Source organism: Centruroides sculpturatus, unplaced genomic scaffold (genome assembly GCF_000671375.1).
Source record: "Centruroides sculpturatus isolate CEXI.00-Female unplaced genomic scaffold, Cexi_2.0 scaffold2667, whole genome shotgun sequence".
Lineage (NCBI taxonomy): Eukaryota > Metazoa > Arthropoda > Arachnida > Scorpiones > Buthidae > Centruroides > Centruroides sculpturatus.
Window position 1 is genome coordinate 1 of NW_019386854.1, and position 15,506 is coordinate 15,506.

At 34.1% G+C, this 15,506-nt stretch overlaps 1 protein-coding gene across 1 annotated transcript; it reads right to left on the reverse strand.

Annotated features, from left to right (window-relative positions):
* Positions 1–6,729: 6,729 nt before the first annotated feature.
* Positions 6,730–10,969, reverse strand: LOC111615850. Its single transcript, XM_023357283.1, has 5 exons — positions 10,955–10,969; positions 10,247–10,870; positions 10,106–10,174; positions 9,943–10,032; positions 6,730–7,675 (listed from the first exon to the last, which is right to left on the reverse strand). Exons 2-5 carry the CDS (start codon positions 10,706–10,708, stop codon positions 6,878–6,880), a joined length of 1,419 nt encoding a protein of 472 aa, XP_023213051.1. The 5' UTR covers positions 10,709–10,870; positions 10,955–10,969; the 3' UTR covers positions 6,730–6,877.
* Positions 10,970–15,506: the final 4,537 nt, after the last annotated feature.

The window sequence follows — 15,506 nt, forward strand, 5'->3', positions numbered from 1 at the left end:
ATTTGTTGTATAAGTCTTATTTACCGTAACATATGCCCTTCTGTGAAATTTAACACCGATGAGTCATTGTTTACACATCTGGATGACCTTGAACACAGCTGAGTTGGATTTCCCGGGGCATTCTCGTAGACGTCGCGGGAGAACAAGGGTTTATAGTAGGGTGAACACTAGCTGGCCATATATTTTTAAATATTTTTAAAAAATTTGGAGACTTAAAAAACATTCCAAAAATTCAAAAAAAAAATTTCAAAAATGGCCTTAAGGACCCTGTTTTATGTAACGCTATGTAACCTGCTCGAGTTAACTCGGCGAGGAACTGAAGGGGTTTTAATTAACTCTTCACATCCAGATGTCAGTGATTTGTTTTTAGAGTGAGCTTTTGCAATTCGGAGATTCCCCTTGTACATGACACTTACCATCGACAAGTCGCTATTATATCATTCTGAGTTTCGCATAAACTGTAACTGTTTTGAAATGAAATTTTATTTTAGCGGCGTTTTGTTCATTTTTATAATAAGTAGCGAGTTTAAATTTTGCTGATTTCAAGTTGCAGTATTAAGCAGCCTATTTCTTTTAATTTCTGCAAACTTTTATATGCGGTTTTAAGTTAATTTTAACTGGTTGTTTTGGTTTTATGCAATTTTAGAAAATTACAGAACGTATCCCTACTTTTTCAAGGCAAGCAAAGTCTTTTTTTATGCGAATTTTTTATATGCGCTTTTCTGTAGAACGTATCCACCNAAACATTATTATAAACCAGGGTTCCAAGCATGAGCATACCAACACTACAACCTATAGCAAACATATCTTTCCAAGTATCATTAATTTTATCAAAAAATCGACAAATTTCAGCGTGTTCAGACATGATATAATCGATCTTGTATTCGTTACTATTGACATTTGCCAAATATAGTCGTTCGGAAAGACAACCGAATGCTTTTTTCGTAGAAACCAAAACTATGAATCCTATCATTAATACAGACGTCAACAGAGCTAACTCGTACACGAAGCTAATATTTAAAATGACGGCGCATACAATACCCCTGAGTGTCGTAGAAACAGCTTCGATACCTTCGGCAGCTAAACCTGAAAACATTGTATTTACTGTCGTAAGTACCAGAAAGTACAGGCCAGAAAATGCAAGCAGATAATTTTGAATGCGTCCTAATATCTCCTCTTTATAATTTGGTATTGTGATAGGTATTTCGTCGAATTTTCTTGTTTTTAGAACAAAATACCCTACAGTTGCTCCAAAGGACGCGATAAAATATATGATGTGAATAAAGGGGGCGTTGTTACTCTTACCTATTCTGTTTTTGAGAACGCATCGAAAGAGATTTAGATTATAATCAGGGAATCGACAGAGGTTATTATCAATTACGATACAAAAATGAAGGAAAAATAACAACTGAATGAATACTGAATAAAACAACAAAACCCTTCGCTTACGTTTGCTTACCGAACGGCATTTACAAGGACGAACCAAGATCCCTCCTAACATATCTGTTATGGCGAAAGTTGGCCTAAAAAAGCAATAGAAGCATTTATTCTCCATTTTCTGAAGGAAATGGAATACTTTGCTCATGCAATCATTCTGAATTTAGCAAACGAGTGATCGAGGGGATAATACCACTGAAGAAAGTCGAGGGTTTGCGCATGACAACGTCTGGACGCGTGTAGTTGTTCGAATATTCTTCACGTGCCTATACTTGAATTGACATTTTGGAATTTAAAATTTGAAATAAATTGAATTTGGTATTTCGTAGAATGTCTTCCTGGAAGGTACTATTCACCAAACTGCTGTTTACCGATTACAATGGATATATACATATTCAATGAAAATTCTATTTTTAGAAGAATGTTGGTATGCATGTATTTAATATATTTGATGCTACGCTGTAAAATGTATTTACAGCATAGCAACTGGTATTTAAATTTAAAGAGTTTAAATTAAATTTTATATTTGTTGTATAAGTCTTATTTACCGTAAAAGATATATTCCAAAGTAGAATACAATCTTAGTAAACAACAGTTCTCATTACTTAAGTGCTGCATATAATTAGATTTTATTTAAATTACATACTACACCTATCTCACTTTTTTACTTCCGTTATAAATATATAATTCCTGTGGGAAGCAATGGGGCTTTTTTTAATTAAACACACTCATCGTGGGTTCGGTCAGGCCAACAATGGAGACCACCAGATTATATGCAACTGTGCTCCGCATAAATTAGTGACAGATTTGGTGCTGTTTCAGTCAAATATGGGTATGGACCTATCTTTAAAAAATTTATGTGAGTTGTCTGTTTGCATTCAATCCCGGAAATCCCACAGCATTAGGAAGAGGTCTTAATCGTCTTGGCGATCAGGCTTTGTATGTGAATATACATATGTGAAACGTAACTATTGCGCTTTGCTAAATACTGTCGTGTTGGTAAAGCGCCAGTATATATTTGTGAAGATATTATCCTCATTAATATTAGAGAATCCTAAATTATTCGTGAACTACGTTTCTAAAGGATTTCAAGTTTACTCGATTAAACGGAATGCAAGTTTCTTCCATTAATTCTGGATAATCGAGACTATTTACTATTCACAGAAATTAGGACAAGAAATAATAAGTAATATTGCTGTAATACTTTGTGGTTCGTCTAACACATTAACATTAAAATTGTTTTGTTTAATGTAATGCGTCAAAGCAACACTCGAGAATATTTTTATCAGATGGCCAAATTGTTGTTTTTGGATCATTAAAGAAAATTTCGAAGAAATTTAGAGGGGACCATCTGGGTAAAACGCATTCCCCTGTAATATATTTACTATGTGTTACACACGTGAATAAAACAGAGCAAAAGCCACGTGATCGGCCGTTAGTTAGGCGGAATCCACGACAAATTAATGTTATCCACTCGGCGACATAAAAATGTGTCCATCAGGAAAATGCTAGTACTAGTAAAGAGTATAGAACTAGCAAAGAGAAATTATTTATTATGACATTATCCTCATACCGAGCTGCAACTTTTAATCACATTTTGAATTTATCTAAATTAAAATATATGCTTTACACATCTCAATCTACTACTGTAATGTCTTGCCACTGTTAATTAATCATACTTTTCCGTTAGCAATGGAGTCGTGCCGGCTATCTATGTAACTCCATTTAAGGGCGATTTTTGAATTGAATTCACTTGACTTCAAGTCCGGAAGTCCATATACAGTTAGACCGGCTTCCTGTCCCTGAAATTTCATATCTGGTCTTGAATTGTATTTCGCTATCATATTTGTCGAGATTCAGGCCAGGAAGGATGAGCTGGCAACACTATCGTATGAGAAACAATACACGGCAAGACTATTGTATGACGATCGTCGTCAACACAAAACGACGGATGCCCATACCTGTATAGACAGAGGCGCGTTAAACTGAAGGAATACATTGATGCGTGACGTCAGCCTGGCCAATCTAACAGTCACTGTGGCCTCCATTGCACCGTTGGACAATTATAAACATGTTTGCCTCACCGCTGAGAAAAATTCTGNAAGCAGCCTATTTCTTTTAATTTCTGCAAACTTTTTTATGCGCTTTTAAGTTAATTTTAACTCATTGTTTTAGTTTTATGCGATTTTAGAAAATTACGGAACGTATCCCTACTTTTTCAAGGCAAGTAAAGTCTTTTTTTATGCGAATTTTTTATATGCGCTTTTCTGTAGAACGTATCCACCGCATAAAACAAGACCTTACAGTATATGATTAATTTTACATTACTTGTTACAAGCGACCCAGATAAAATAGCCATTTTCTAAAAATGCAGCGCCCTCTATAGTTCATGAAAAACACGAATTAGCCCTGTACACAACACATGTATGCTGACTGGGTATTGCAAGCTTTCGATACAATCTGGCCGTGTTAAATGCTTCGAATGACGTCATGCGCGGGCACTTGTTGGCTGCTGAAAACCTCCACACGAACGAGCGATGGAGTTCCCACAAGCATCACACTTACGTAAAACGGCTAGCCGCCAGCTGTAAATATAAAAGGAAACACAAATAATAAAAGAGTTTACACGTTAGAATAAATTACTATTGGCATATTTGTTCTCATATAAAAAATATATTGATAGACAAAACTTTCTCTTAAGCATGCGGCACATGCTAAGCAAGCCAAAAGAATTCGCTCCTGAATGGAAATATGTAATGAACTAAATAAAGTTGTAATATCACAAAAAATTAGCAAAACAATTAAAGAAATAGAGAAAAAGGAACACTTACCTCAATTCTAAACATGACACACTTCTGTCTGAGTAGTATGTTCATTCAAAAAATTGAAAATAACAAATTTATTTAAAAATAGTTATTTCTGTAATTACTCAGGATATATTTCTTCATAATTGAAGTTTAGACTATTTATCGAGCCTGACATATCCGAGCTGACCGCCCCCAGTAAAATTCTTTGACCCGTGCGGTTTCAATCCCTGGTCCCCCAGAGCGGTAGGCTGCCATCTTGGCCGCTCGGCCATCCGGCCTACGGCCTTTGTGTCCTAGAGCGAAACTTTGGAGGATTTGAAGCAGAGATCTCTCCTGATGTAGTGCATGAAATCGTGTCCACAGGGGCTAGTTTCGCAATAAAAGACCTCCCCGAAAGCATTCTCCCTAGGCAGATCTCCCGTGTGTCGCGTTGCCGTAATCGAATAAATCAAAATTTAATTTACTCGTTATTAGCGTTTACAATTTTTTGACGAGACTATATCAATAAAATCGCGCTGCTGTCAACGGCTGCACACCTTACAGGTATGAATGAGTACGTGTCAGGAGTTGCAATTTGGCACAGAGTATTTGGTGCCCAAATCATGCTCACATAAAATAACCCAGACTTGTAGGTAGTAAGGGGACTGAGAACCGGGTCAAAAGAAAATACGAAATGTTGAGATTGTTTCTACCAACAGGATGCGAGATTTGCGCATGCGTTGCTCGTGCTCTCCGAGAAATAGTCTCGTCCCAGAAATGGCTTTGCCGTTTTACTTGCTTTTTCTTTTTTCTTTTTTTTTTTTTTATAAAACTCATCCCTACCCTCGAATTACGTTTTTTTTTTGTCATTTTATAATAATTAATAACGTAAAAAGTTTTTCAGATAAAATATCATAACAAATGGCGACATCACAAGTTTAAATTTTTTTACCAGAAATGTCATGTAACGCGTTGCTGAATTTTTATTATTATGATATAAACAAATCATCTGTACTTCTGTATTCATTTTAAAAAGCAAATTAAAAATTATGAGGTTGCTCGCTTGCATTCGATCCCGATGCTTTATAAATCAAAACATTTAATGCTGAATTTAGTGCTCTTTAAATAAGACTAAAATTTTAATTCTATTTAATATTTTTTAATTTATTTTAACTAGACAAATACTCTATATTTTTTATTTTCAAATTTATCAATCTTAATAATGGCATTTACATAAAATTTATTAAGTTATGCTTTACTGAATACTAATTAAATCATATAAAAACAGTATTAATATGAATAGTTTATTATGAAATCTTTAGAAATGTTATTTAATTTGCATATAATAAATATACGAAATGATCTGTACATATTTCGCAACGTTGCATAACGAATATATAATTAGAAATGCAGTGGCGTGCATTTGATGATATGGGAGCTGTGTTTCTGTGAGAAGCCGACTTCCAGGGACAATTAATTGATTGCCCCTGGAAGTTGGCTTCAATCTTATCATTGTTTTTCACATATATATAAATTTGTAACAAGATACATAATGCGATTATAATAAAATATTAATTTTAATTAGATCAAAGTACGTTAAAATATGAAAATAATCACACAATATGTATTTATATTTTAGAAAATACAAGGGAAACGGCGCTTCCACAGCTTCCATGGACAGCACACCACATTAGCATTCATTTCTAAGAAATGAATTTTATTTTATACCCTCCTATAAGCCAATTTTATACCCTCCTTAGCATTCATTTCTTAGAAATGAATGCTAAAATTGCTCGGTATAATTGCTAGGGTATAAATTGCTAGAGTATAAAATTGCAAAAAAAAAATAATAATAATAATAATAAACGTAATTTCGGGGTAGGGATGAGTTTTATATAAAAAAAATACAAGTAAACGGCAAAGCCATTTTTGGGACGAAACTATTTCTCGGAAAAAGTCGGTTTTTTTTTTAAACTTTTTCTGCTCTGTGGGCACTAAGAGGGCCTCTTTTATGGGTTCGGCCAGGCCCACAATGGAGCCTGACCAAACCCATAATGGGCTTGCTAAAAGGGATGGAGGATGGTGGGCGGGCCGGGTGGTGAGGGATGGGGCCGGACGGACCAACCCCGAAAAATTCCTGGGGATTTTTCGACCCGTCCGGATATGTGTCCCCCAGAGCGGTAGGCCGCCACCTTAACCGCTCGGCCATCCGGCCGTCCCTAAAAGTCGGTTAACAGAAGTATAGTCGCTTCCAATAAACATGTTGAATGTTGGTGAATCACAAATAACAACATGCAGTTTTCCCCAGACTGGTTTTAATCGCTCTTAAAATAATCTTAAAACTGTAGGCCTATACCTCGGTTAACTCACTTTTGAACCACCCTGCATTTAGCAAATTTCATATAATTTATCATTTTAAATTAAATTCTTTCTGCAAACTAAAATATTTCTTACCAATTTATTGTTTTACAAAGCAAAATTACTGGTAATTATATTTTTATTACTAATTTATTTTCTTTCTATAAAATAACTGTTAATATTTACATATGTTTTTAAAAATTATAAATACAAAAGTTTTCGACCCGAGTTATTTAACATATTCCTTAGTCACTTATAACAGTCGCTGTTGTAATTAATAGGCTACATCATAATGATTAAAAGTTAATTACATTAAATTTCTTTATGTAACATTTGAATAAATAATTAGTTAATTTCATTGTTTGACTAAACCTTAAAATTATTTTACACAGCAATTTATAAAACCAAAAACAGACAATATCATAAAAATTCAAAGTAAAATCAACCGGAAAGTCAATGTTTTCGAACCAGTATTTCTTCAGGGCATTCCAACTCAGTAAAGGAATCACTGTACTCAAAGCTGTTACAATATCTTTGCTCATTTTCAACCCTTCTTTCCTGGGATTCCTCATACCTATCTTTATTTCTTCTTCTATAATTTCTTTAAATAATACAACAGTCTCTTCATAATTTCCATCACATATATTGTATTTGTCATCCATTCCTAAAAGATAGCCGATGCATCTCCAAAAGTGAAGAATGCATTCCAGATCGTCTTTGTCGCAGTACAATCCTACTTCTTTGGGAAAACATGTTAACCAACCGATAAAAGCAAACTGAGTAGCTAACATTCCTGCTTGTGAAAAAAACAACATCCCTTCCGGAGCTTTCAGACTACTCGTTGGAGAATCCATTTGAATAGCTACATTTTTGTGCATATTCCTGACTGTAAGAATGGATTTATAAGCCGAATCCTTTGGATTCCAAATGTCACCCGCGTACCATTTTAACACGTGTTTACAAGTGAGAAGGTAACGTCGTCGAAGAGCTGGTAAACTACTGGATTCCCCAGTAAAGAGAAATGGTTCTACTAATGGTGTGTACAGAAATATCAGTATCAAACCAGCTAGATGCGATAGAAAGATACTGTAAAATTGAAATTATATGATTATTTCATAGAAAAATATATAAAATCAATTAAAAAAATATATTACGTTTTAAATAAATAAGGTAGTAGTAGAAGAAAAATATTTATTTTAGAAAAAATAAAAAACAAAAAAAATGTGACCATTAGTAGTTTGTAACTAGATTTTCAAAATTATATTGAAAAACGTGACGAAATTTGTTTTCGAATCTAACTAAAGTCCTAAAGTTCGTTAACCATTGTAAAGATCGAATTTCTCTTTTATTCAAATACTTCATTACTGAGGCTGTCCATAAATTGCCTAAGGCAGATATGGGTGAGTGGGTATACAGGTAATCGTTAAGATGCCTTACAAGGAAGTAGGAACACTTACAAAAATCGCTATGTGATGTTAGAGTCTCAACCTTTAGGTAACGAAACGATTCATTTTTGTTTCTAAAATGTGACATAGTTAGTAATGACGTTAGGATTTTCACTCTGGGAGGACGAAACATTGTTTTAGTGGAGCGGGTGTTATCTGCGCATTTACAGTATCTTCAGACAAACTAATTTTTAAAACATCAATCGGTTTTGAGGATTTATAAGTGGAAAGAAGGTTTTTGAGAGCATGCAGTTACTCGGCAAACAATAAATTCAACAATATAGAATCCTCCAATAATGATCTGTATAGGTCACTATAGGTAGACTCGAATAAATCATTATTTCAGGGTGGACGGAAGAGTGTGGGAAGAGCTTTTTTAGGATGGACTGGCGTCCCCTTCGCCTTACCTTAGCGCCGTCCAAGTGAACCGTACTGTTTATGTCACTGCTTTTATTATTCCATTATCACTGCTTATTTTATTAACGTTAATCATGTAATTAATAAAATAATGTAACGTTCGGTACATTATGCTGTGCATTATTTCTTAGTACAATTAACGCGGTTGCTCAATTTTGGACATGGATATGTGCAACAATGTTACGAAGCGTTAGGGGCCGCCCATTAATTACGTGTAAGAGAAGGAGAGGGATAGCGAAAAGTACATCATTGTACTGTACACCATGGGGAGGGAGAGAATCAAAGCATTATCTCTGGACTTTTTATAGTGGTACTAGTAGCACATAAATTTGTGCCCATTTACTAGTTATGTGAATAAACTAGGATCTCCCATTATGAAACTATAGCTTAGAGCACAGTCGTCCGCTGAAAGAATTGGTAATTTGCCTCCAATGGATCAAGCCTTTTAACCAATGGTGAATGGTTTAGAAATGAAACCTTATAATTAATTCTTTAAGGATTGTCAGGAAATTATATTCTCTGCCTCACTCAGTAGTACGATTAATTATCTGATATAAGCTTAATTTAAGCAATAATTATGATAACGAAAGTATATCTCTTTGCTCCCTCTTGGAAAAGTTTTAAAAGATGCCCCTGGCTTAGGATCTCACATTTTTACATCAATCATTATTTGGTGAAGGAGAAAAGCCAGTTATATTCTATGGTTAAGGATCACGTCCGACCTGGGTTCATCCTGTTTACAGTCAAATTTCAATTTAAAGGGCTCTGAAATGGGCACTAATTACAGTGTGGTGCTAAACCGGTGTATCATAAACAATGAAAATTATATAGGTCTACCGTAAAGAAATGTATACACGAGTTTGAGTTTGCAAATTACGTGATTTGTGATGATGTTATTTGCAATACAAAACCATGCATTCACAGATACCGAAGGTTTAATTTAATATTTCAGGGAAAGATCCGTTCACATATATTCATTATATTTTTTTTCTGAATTTAATTCCCGTTGTCAGGTCGATCTCATTGATTTTCAGTCCCAATCTGACAAGGAACACAAATTATAATGGTGTACGAAGATCATCGAACTAAGTGCGTAGTTCTCAAGGTTCTGACTTCAAGGAAAGCGGGCCAATTTTATACCCTCCTTAGCATTCATTTCTTAGGAATTTCTTTCAGACATTCGAAGTAATTTATTAAGCAGCCTATTTCTTTTAATTTCTGCAAACTTTTATATGCGGTTTTAAGTTAATTTTAACTGGTTGTTTTGGTTTTATGCAATTTTAGAAAATTACAGAACGTATCCCTACTTTTTCAAGGCAAGCAAAGTCTTTTTTTATGCGAATTTTTTATATGCGCTTTTCTGTAGAACGTATCCACCGCATAAAAAGAGACCTTACAGTATATGCAATTACACCTATGTAAAGATAATAATGAAATTTACATATTATTATTTACAATAACGGCTGAACATTATCGACTAAATTATTAAAAACAATTACCTGAATGGGAATGTCTTTTGTTATAATGAACATATCTCCGCAATTGAATCCGATGGCATTTTCACGAAAGAATTTCATGAAACAAATCAGCTAGATTGGAAATTTATCTTTCAATATCTTGCTGTAAATTGAAATATAATAGCAAATACAATGAACACCAAACCTTAAGTTTATACGTTATCCGAGAAGAATTTATATTAAGTTTTCGGATTTCTTGAAAGTTATCATAGATCTGAAAATATTTAAAGTTTGAATTTTTAATAAAAAAATTAATAATTTTATTGAATAAATAAGTTTAACTCACCGAATTAATCACATGTGATGTTACAAACGAAGCATAAAGTACGATAAGTATAAAGATGATCGAAGCGATATCGTTTAACCATTGAATTTCCGGATTTTGAGTTTTGTAAACATTATTATAAACCAATAGTCCAAGCACGAGCATACCAATACCATAAACTAAAGCAAACATATCTTTCCAAGTATCATTAACTTTATCAAAAAATCGACAAATTTCGGCGTGTTCAGACATGATATAATCGATCTTGTATTCGTTACTATTAACATTTGCCAAATATAGTCGTTCGGAAAGACAACCGAATGCTTGTTTCGTAGAAACCAAAATTATGAATCCTATCATTAATACAGACGTCAACAGAGCTAACTCGTACACGAAGCTAATATTTAAAATAACGGCGCATACAATACCCCTGAATTTTGTAGAAGTAGCTTCGATACCTTCGGCAACGAAACCTGAAAACATTGTATTTCCTGTCGTAAGTATCAGAAAGTACAGGCCAGAGAACGCAAGCAGATAATTTTGAAAGCGTCGTAATATTTCCTCTCTATTATTTGGTATTTTAATAGGTATTTTGTCGAATTTTCTTGTTTTCAGTACAAAATACCCTACAGTTGCTCCTAAAGACTCAATAAAAAATATGATGTGAACAAAGAGGGCATAGTTACTCTTACCTATTCTATTTTTGAGAACGCATCGAAAGAAATTTACATCGTAATCAGGGAATCGAGAGAGGTTACTATCAATTACGATACAAAAATGAAGGAAATATAATAACTGAATGAATACTGAATAAACCAACAAAACCTTTCGCTTACGTTTGCTTACCGAACGGCATTTACAAGGACGAACCAAGATCCCTCCTAACATATCTGTTACGGCAAACGTTGGTCTAAAAAAGCAATAGAAGCATTTATTCACCATTTTCTGAAGTAAATGGAATAGTTTGCTCATGCAATCATTCCATATTTAGCCAACGATTGTCCGAGAAGATAATACCACTGAAGAAATGCGCATGACGAACGTCTGGACGCGTGTAGTTGTTCGAATATTTTTTACGTGCCTATACTTGAATTGGCATTTTAGAATTAAAAATTTGAAATAAATTGAATTTGTTATGTCATAGAATGTCTTCCTGGAAGGTTCTATTTACCAAACTACTGTTTACCGATTACATTAGATATTTACATATTGAATAAAAATTCTATTTTTAGAAGAATGTTGGTATGCATGTATTTAATATATTTGATGCTACGCTGTAAAATGTATTTACAGCATAGCAACTGGTATTTAAAGAGTTTAAATTAAATTTTATATTTGTTGTATAAGTCTTATTTACCGTAACATATACATTCCAAAGTACAATACAATCTTGTTAAACAACAGTTCTCATTACTTAACTCTGGACTTCGAACTCACATTTGAGTTATAAATAAACACTTGGCTTTATTTCTATCATTTTAGTTGATAGGTGTAGTATGTAATGTAAATTTTATTTACATTACCTACTACACCTATCTCACTTTTTACTTCAGTTATAAATATATCCGTCCTGTGGGAAGGAATGGGGGCTTTTTTTAATTAAAGATACTCATCGTGGGTTCGGTCAGGCCAACAATAGAGACCACCAGATTGTGAGGAACTGGGCTCCACATAAATTACTGGCATAGATTTGGTGGTCTGTTTCAGTGAAATATGGGTATGGACCTATCTTTAAAAAATTTATGAGAGTTGCCTGTTTGCATTCAATCCCGGAAACCCCAGAGCATTAGGAAGAGGTCTTAATCGACTTGGCGATCAGGTTTTGTATGTGAATATACATATGTGAAACGTAACTATCGCGCTTTTTTAAATGGTGTTCCTAAATTGTAAAGCCCCAGTAAATATTTGTAAATATTTGATTATAGAACAATTATAAACGTTTCAGAAAATTGATCAAATTGAAAACTTGAAAAATTGAAAGCATTTTATTCTCAGCGGTAGGTGTCATATAATAATTACTATGGTTGTTGAAATACTGAATATAAATGGGGTTTGTTTGCAAAATTCGCGCGGACGAAGTCGCGGGTAACATTTAGTACTAGATAAAGTAGGAGCTCTTTTTAAACTCTATTTTGCAGTGTTTTTTGTTTGTTACTTGTTTTATGATGTTCTTGATGTTTTGCGCAATTAGGACTTTTTTCTGTCTGTCAGATTTACACGTGCGCAGATTTGACTTTACTTTCGTTATCTAAGCGTTATATTCTGTTCCATTCATTTGATTCAAACGTTGGAAATTAGGCTTATAACTTATGTATTTCCGAGACCGTGTCTTCCTTTGTTTTTTATTTGTTTCCTTTGTGTCTTATTTGTTTTTTTTTTCTTCATGACTAGGTGCATTAATAGACACAAGGCAATTTACATAATCTTTATTTTGAATCTTCTACAGGCCAATACGCGTTTCGGGCAAAGACCCGTCATCCGTCGGCTACACAATAAAACATATTATAAATTTCTTACATTACAAATGTTTTATCATAATAAGTTATGACATACCATGACATCCGGAATTTTCTTTAGGTTGTGTTCATACATATATATTTTTCGCTTAAAATTATGTATTTACAGTTAAAATCGTTAAAATATCATTGCAGTTTAATCGCTTTAGTTTCCAGCAATTTTTGATATTAATGTAATTAAACATAAAAAAAATACTTAAAACTGAAAAAAACGAAAGAAATGCGTTACTTTTGAAGAAGAAGTTTCAAACTTTATTTTCCATTGTCTCGCCTTTCTGCGAAATTTGACACTGATGAGTCATTGTTTACACAGCTGGATGACCTTAAGAACAGCTGGTGTTGTATTTCACGGGACATTCTCATAGACATCTCGGGAGGACAAGGATTTAAAGTAGGGTGAATACTAGCTGGCCGTATATTTTTAAATACTTTTAAAAAATTCAAATTTTTATTGCGATTTCCGCCTCCCGACTTAATTAAACGTATATATAATAAAATCTATTCATTAAAAATATTAAAAAACTATCGGAGGACATTTTTGATATCAAAAAGTAGCTTTAATAATAAAAATACAATAGCATATTTTTTTAATTTTTGGAACCTAACCCTCCTTTTCGCACTAGTTCTTTGTTTCTATAACACGGATTCGCATAACACGGCAATTTTTTGGAACATAACTCCCGTGTTAGGGAGTTACCTGTATATATATATATATATATAATGGGATATTTGAGTCTCTCTGTTCTTAGCTTTTTAGTGGATCTTCACCAATTTTTTCTTTCTTGTTCTCTGGCACTTTGAAGGAAATTTAGACTACCATTAAACCTGGATATTCCACCCCTCTACTGATTTTATCCTCGTTCGTAACTTCTAAACTTTTTGCCTGTACCGAATTTCTTATACTTATTCTGTAGGACTCAGAGGAAAATACAGACTTCCATGAAATCTGAATGCCCCTCTCTCTTCCCGATTTGACCTCCTAGTTATTTTAACCTACGAAGAGTGCGTAGGTAATATAGTTTTAATTTTAAAGTTTATCCTTTTAACTTTTCTGCCGGGTAATGCCGCACATATCTGCTAATTTACTAATAAAAAGAAATAATTTAAGAACTCGAATATACACTTTCAAAATTTCTATATAAATTTAAAATACTCAAAACTAATTTCGTTATTTCTGAAAGGTCGTGGGGCATTGTCAATTGGTTTCGTGATAATATTCTATTGGCCGGTTAGATTTACCATAGGTAGCCAAAATGGCGGCAGTCGCTTTCTTGTTTGCGCATGCACATATGCAAACAAGATGGCGAACGTCAACAACTAAATCGCGACAATGTCTAAATCGAACAATAACTAAAGTTTGATACTTACTTTTTTCCTTGCATTTGGTTTCATTTCGTATTTTTGGATAAGATACGAAATATTAAAAATTCACCGTAATAGATGAAAACCGTCTATAAGTGGTAGTGGTTCCAACAGATTCGGCCTGGAGTAAGAGTTTAATTTTAGACCTAAGGAAAACTGCATCCTCGGTTTCATTCACTCGCCGCTTCATCGGCTGTCTGCACCTGCGGTGATCTTCTACCTCGTCGTCGCTGTTTCGGTCATCCCGTTGCGCTGCCCCGGAATACAAGAAAATTGTACAAACTTTAAAAAAACACAAACTATATTCTAAAAGATAACAAAACGCACCATCCATCTTCAACGTAACCAAAGTAAAAATTGGAATATTTCATCATTATTTCCCAATGAAGATTTTTAAAGAAAATTAGCATATGAAATCATCTGTATGATCAGCGCCATCTATATTTCTTCTCTAAACGAACATGGCGTCGAGGTTACCGGAAGGGCCGCCATTTTGGCTACCTAAGGGTAATTCTAACCCCAAATTCATATTGGAATAAAAATTATATGAAAAAAAAAAACTGTCACCTTAGTCATTTGTGGTGTTTATGATAAGTTCGTGAATAATATCCGCACGGTCTGTCTGGAACGGTAGAATATAGAACGGAAGTGGCTACTTCTAACGAAGTGACTACTACTAAGTGCCATTATTGGAGGCGTGGCTTCTTCCGATTCCAATTACATGATACTGCAACGTTACAACATATCACGTGTTATTTCTATGTCACTTTATTATTAATTTGTATCACCCATAGTATGGCGTCATCGTCACAACAATATGGCATCAAACAACATGACGTCATATGACCCACGCGGTCGTAGGGACAGACCGACATCGATATTAATATTAAATATTATGTTATTAAGTCTGAAAAAATATATTTACGTTCATGCTGCTTACATAATTTGAAGTCGCTTAAATACCGATTCATAAGATCCAACCCCCTCTTCGAATTGTTTTCCTTCTCCAACAAATATATTTAAAATATTCCTTAGTATGACGTCATACTATAGGTGATATGGAGAACCTCGTTACAGGTGGTGACGTATGGATATGTCGCGCCATTTAGTACCACGTGATATATGCAGTATCATGTAATTGAAACCGGGCGTAGTCACGACTCCAGTGATGATACACTTCCGTCGTATATTCCACCTTTCCAGACCGTGCCGATACTACTTATATGAAAGTGAAGAATTGCCTTCGACTTCTATAACCTCGTTTTATTGTCACTTCTGATTTTATTTTAAATTGCTAACGTTCGTGCCCATCTCTTTCTTTACTTAATTTACTTTTGGTTTCGTCAACAAATAAAACAATTGTGTAAGTAACGCTTTAATATTAACGGTACGAGAATAAAGGC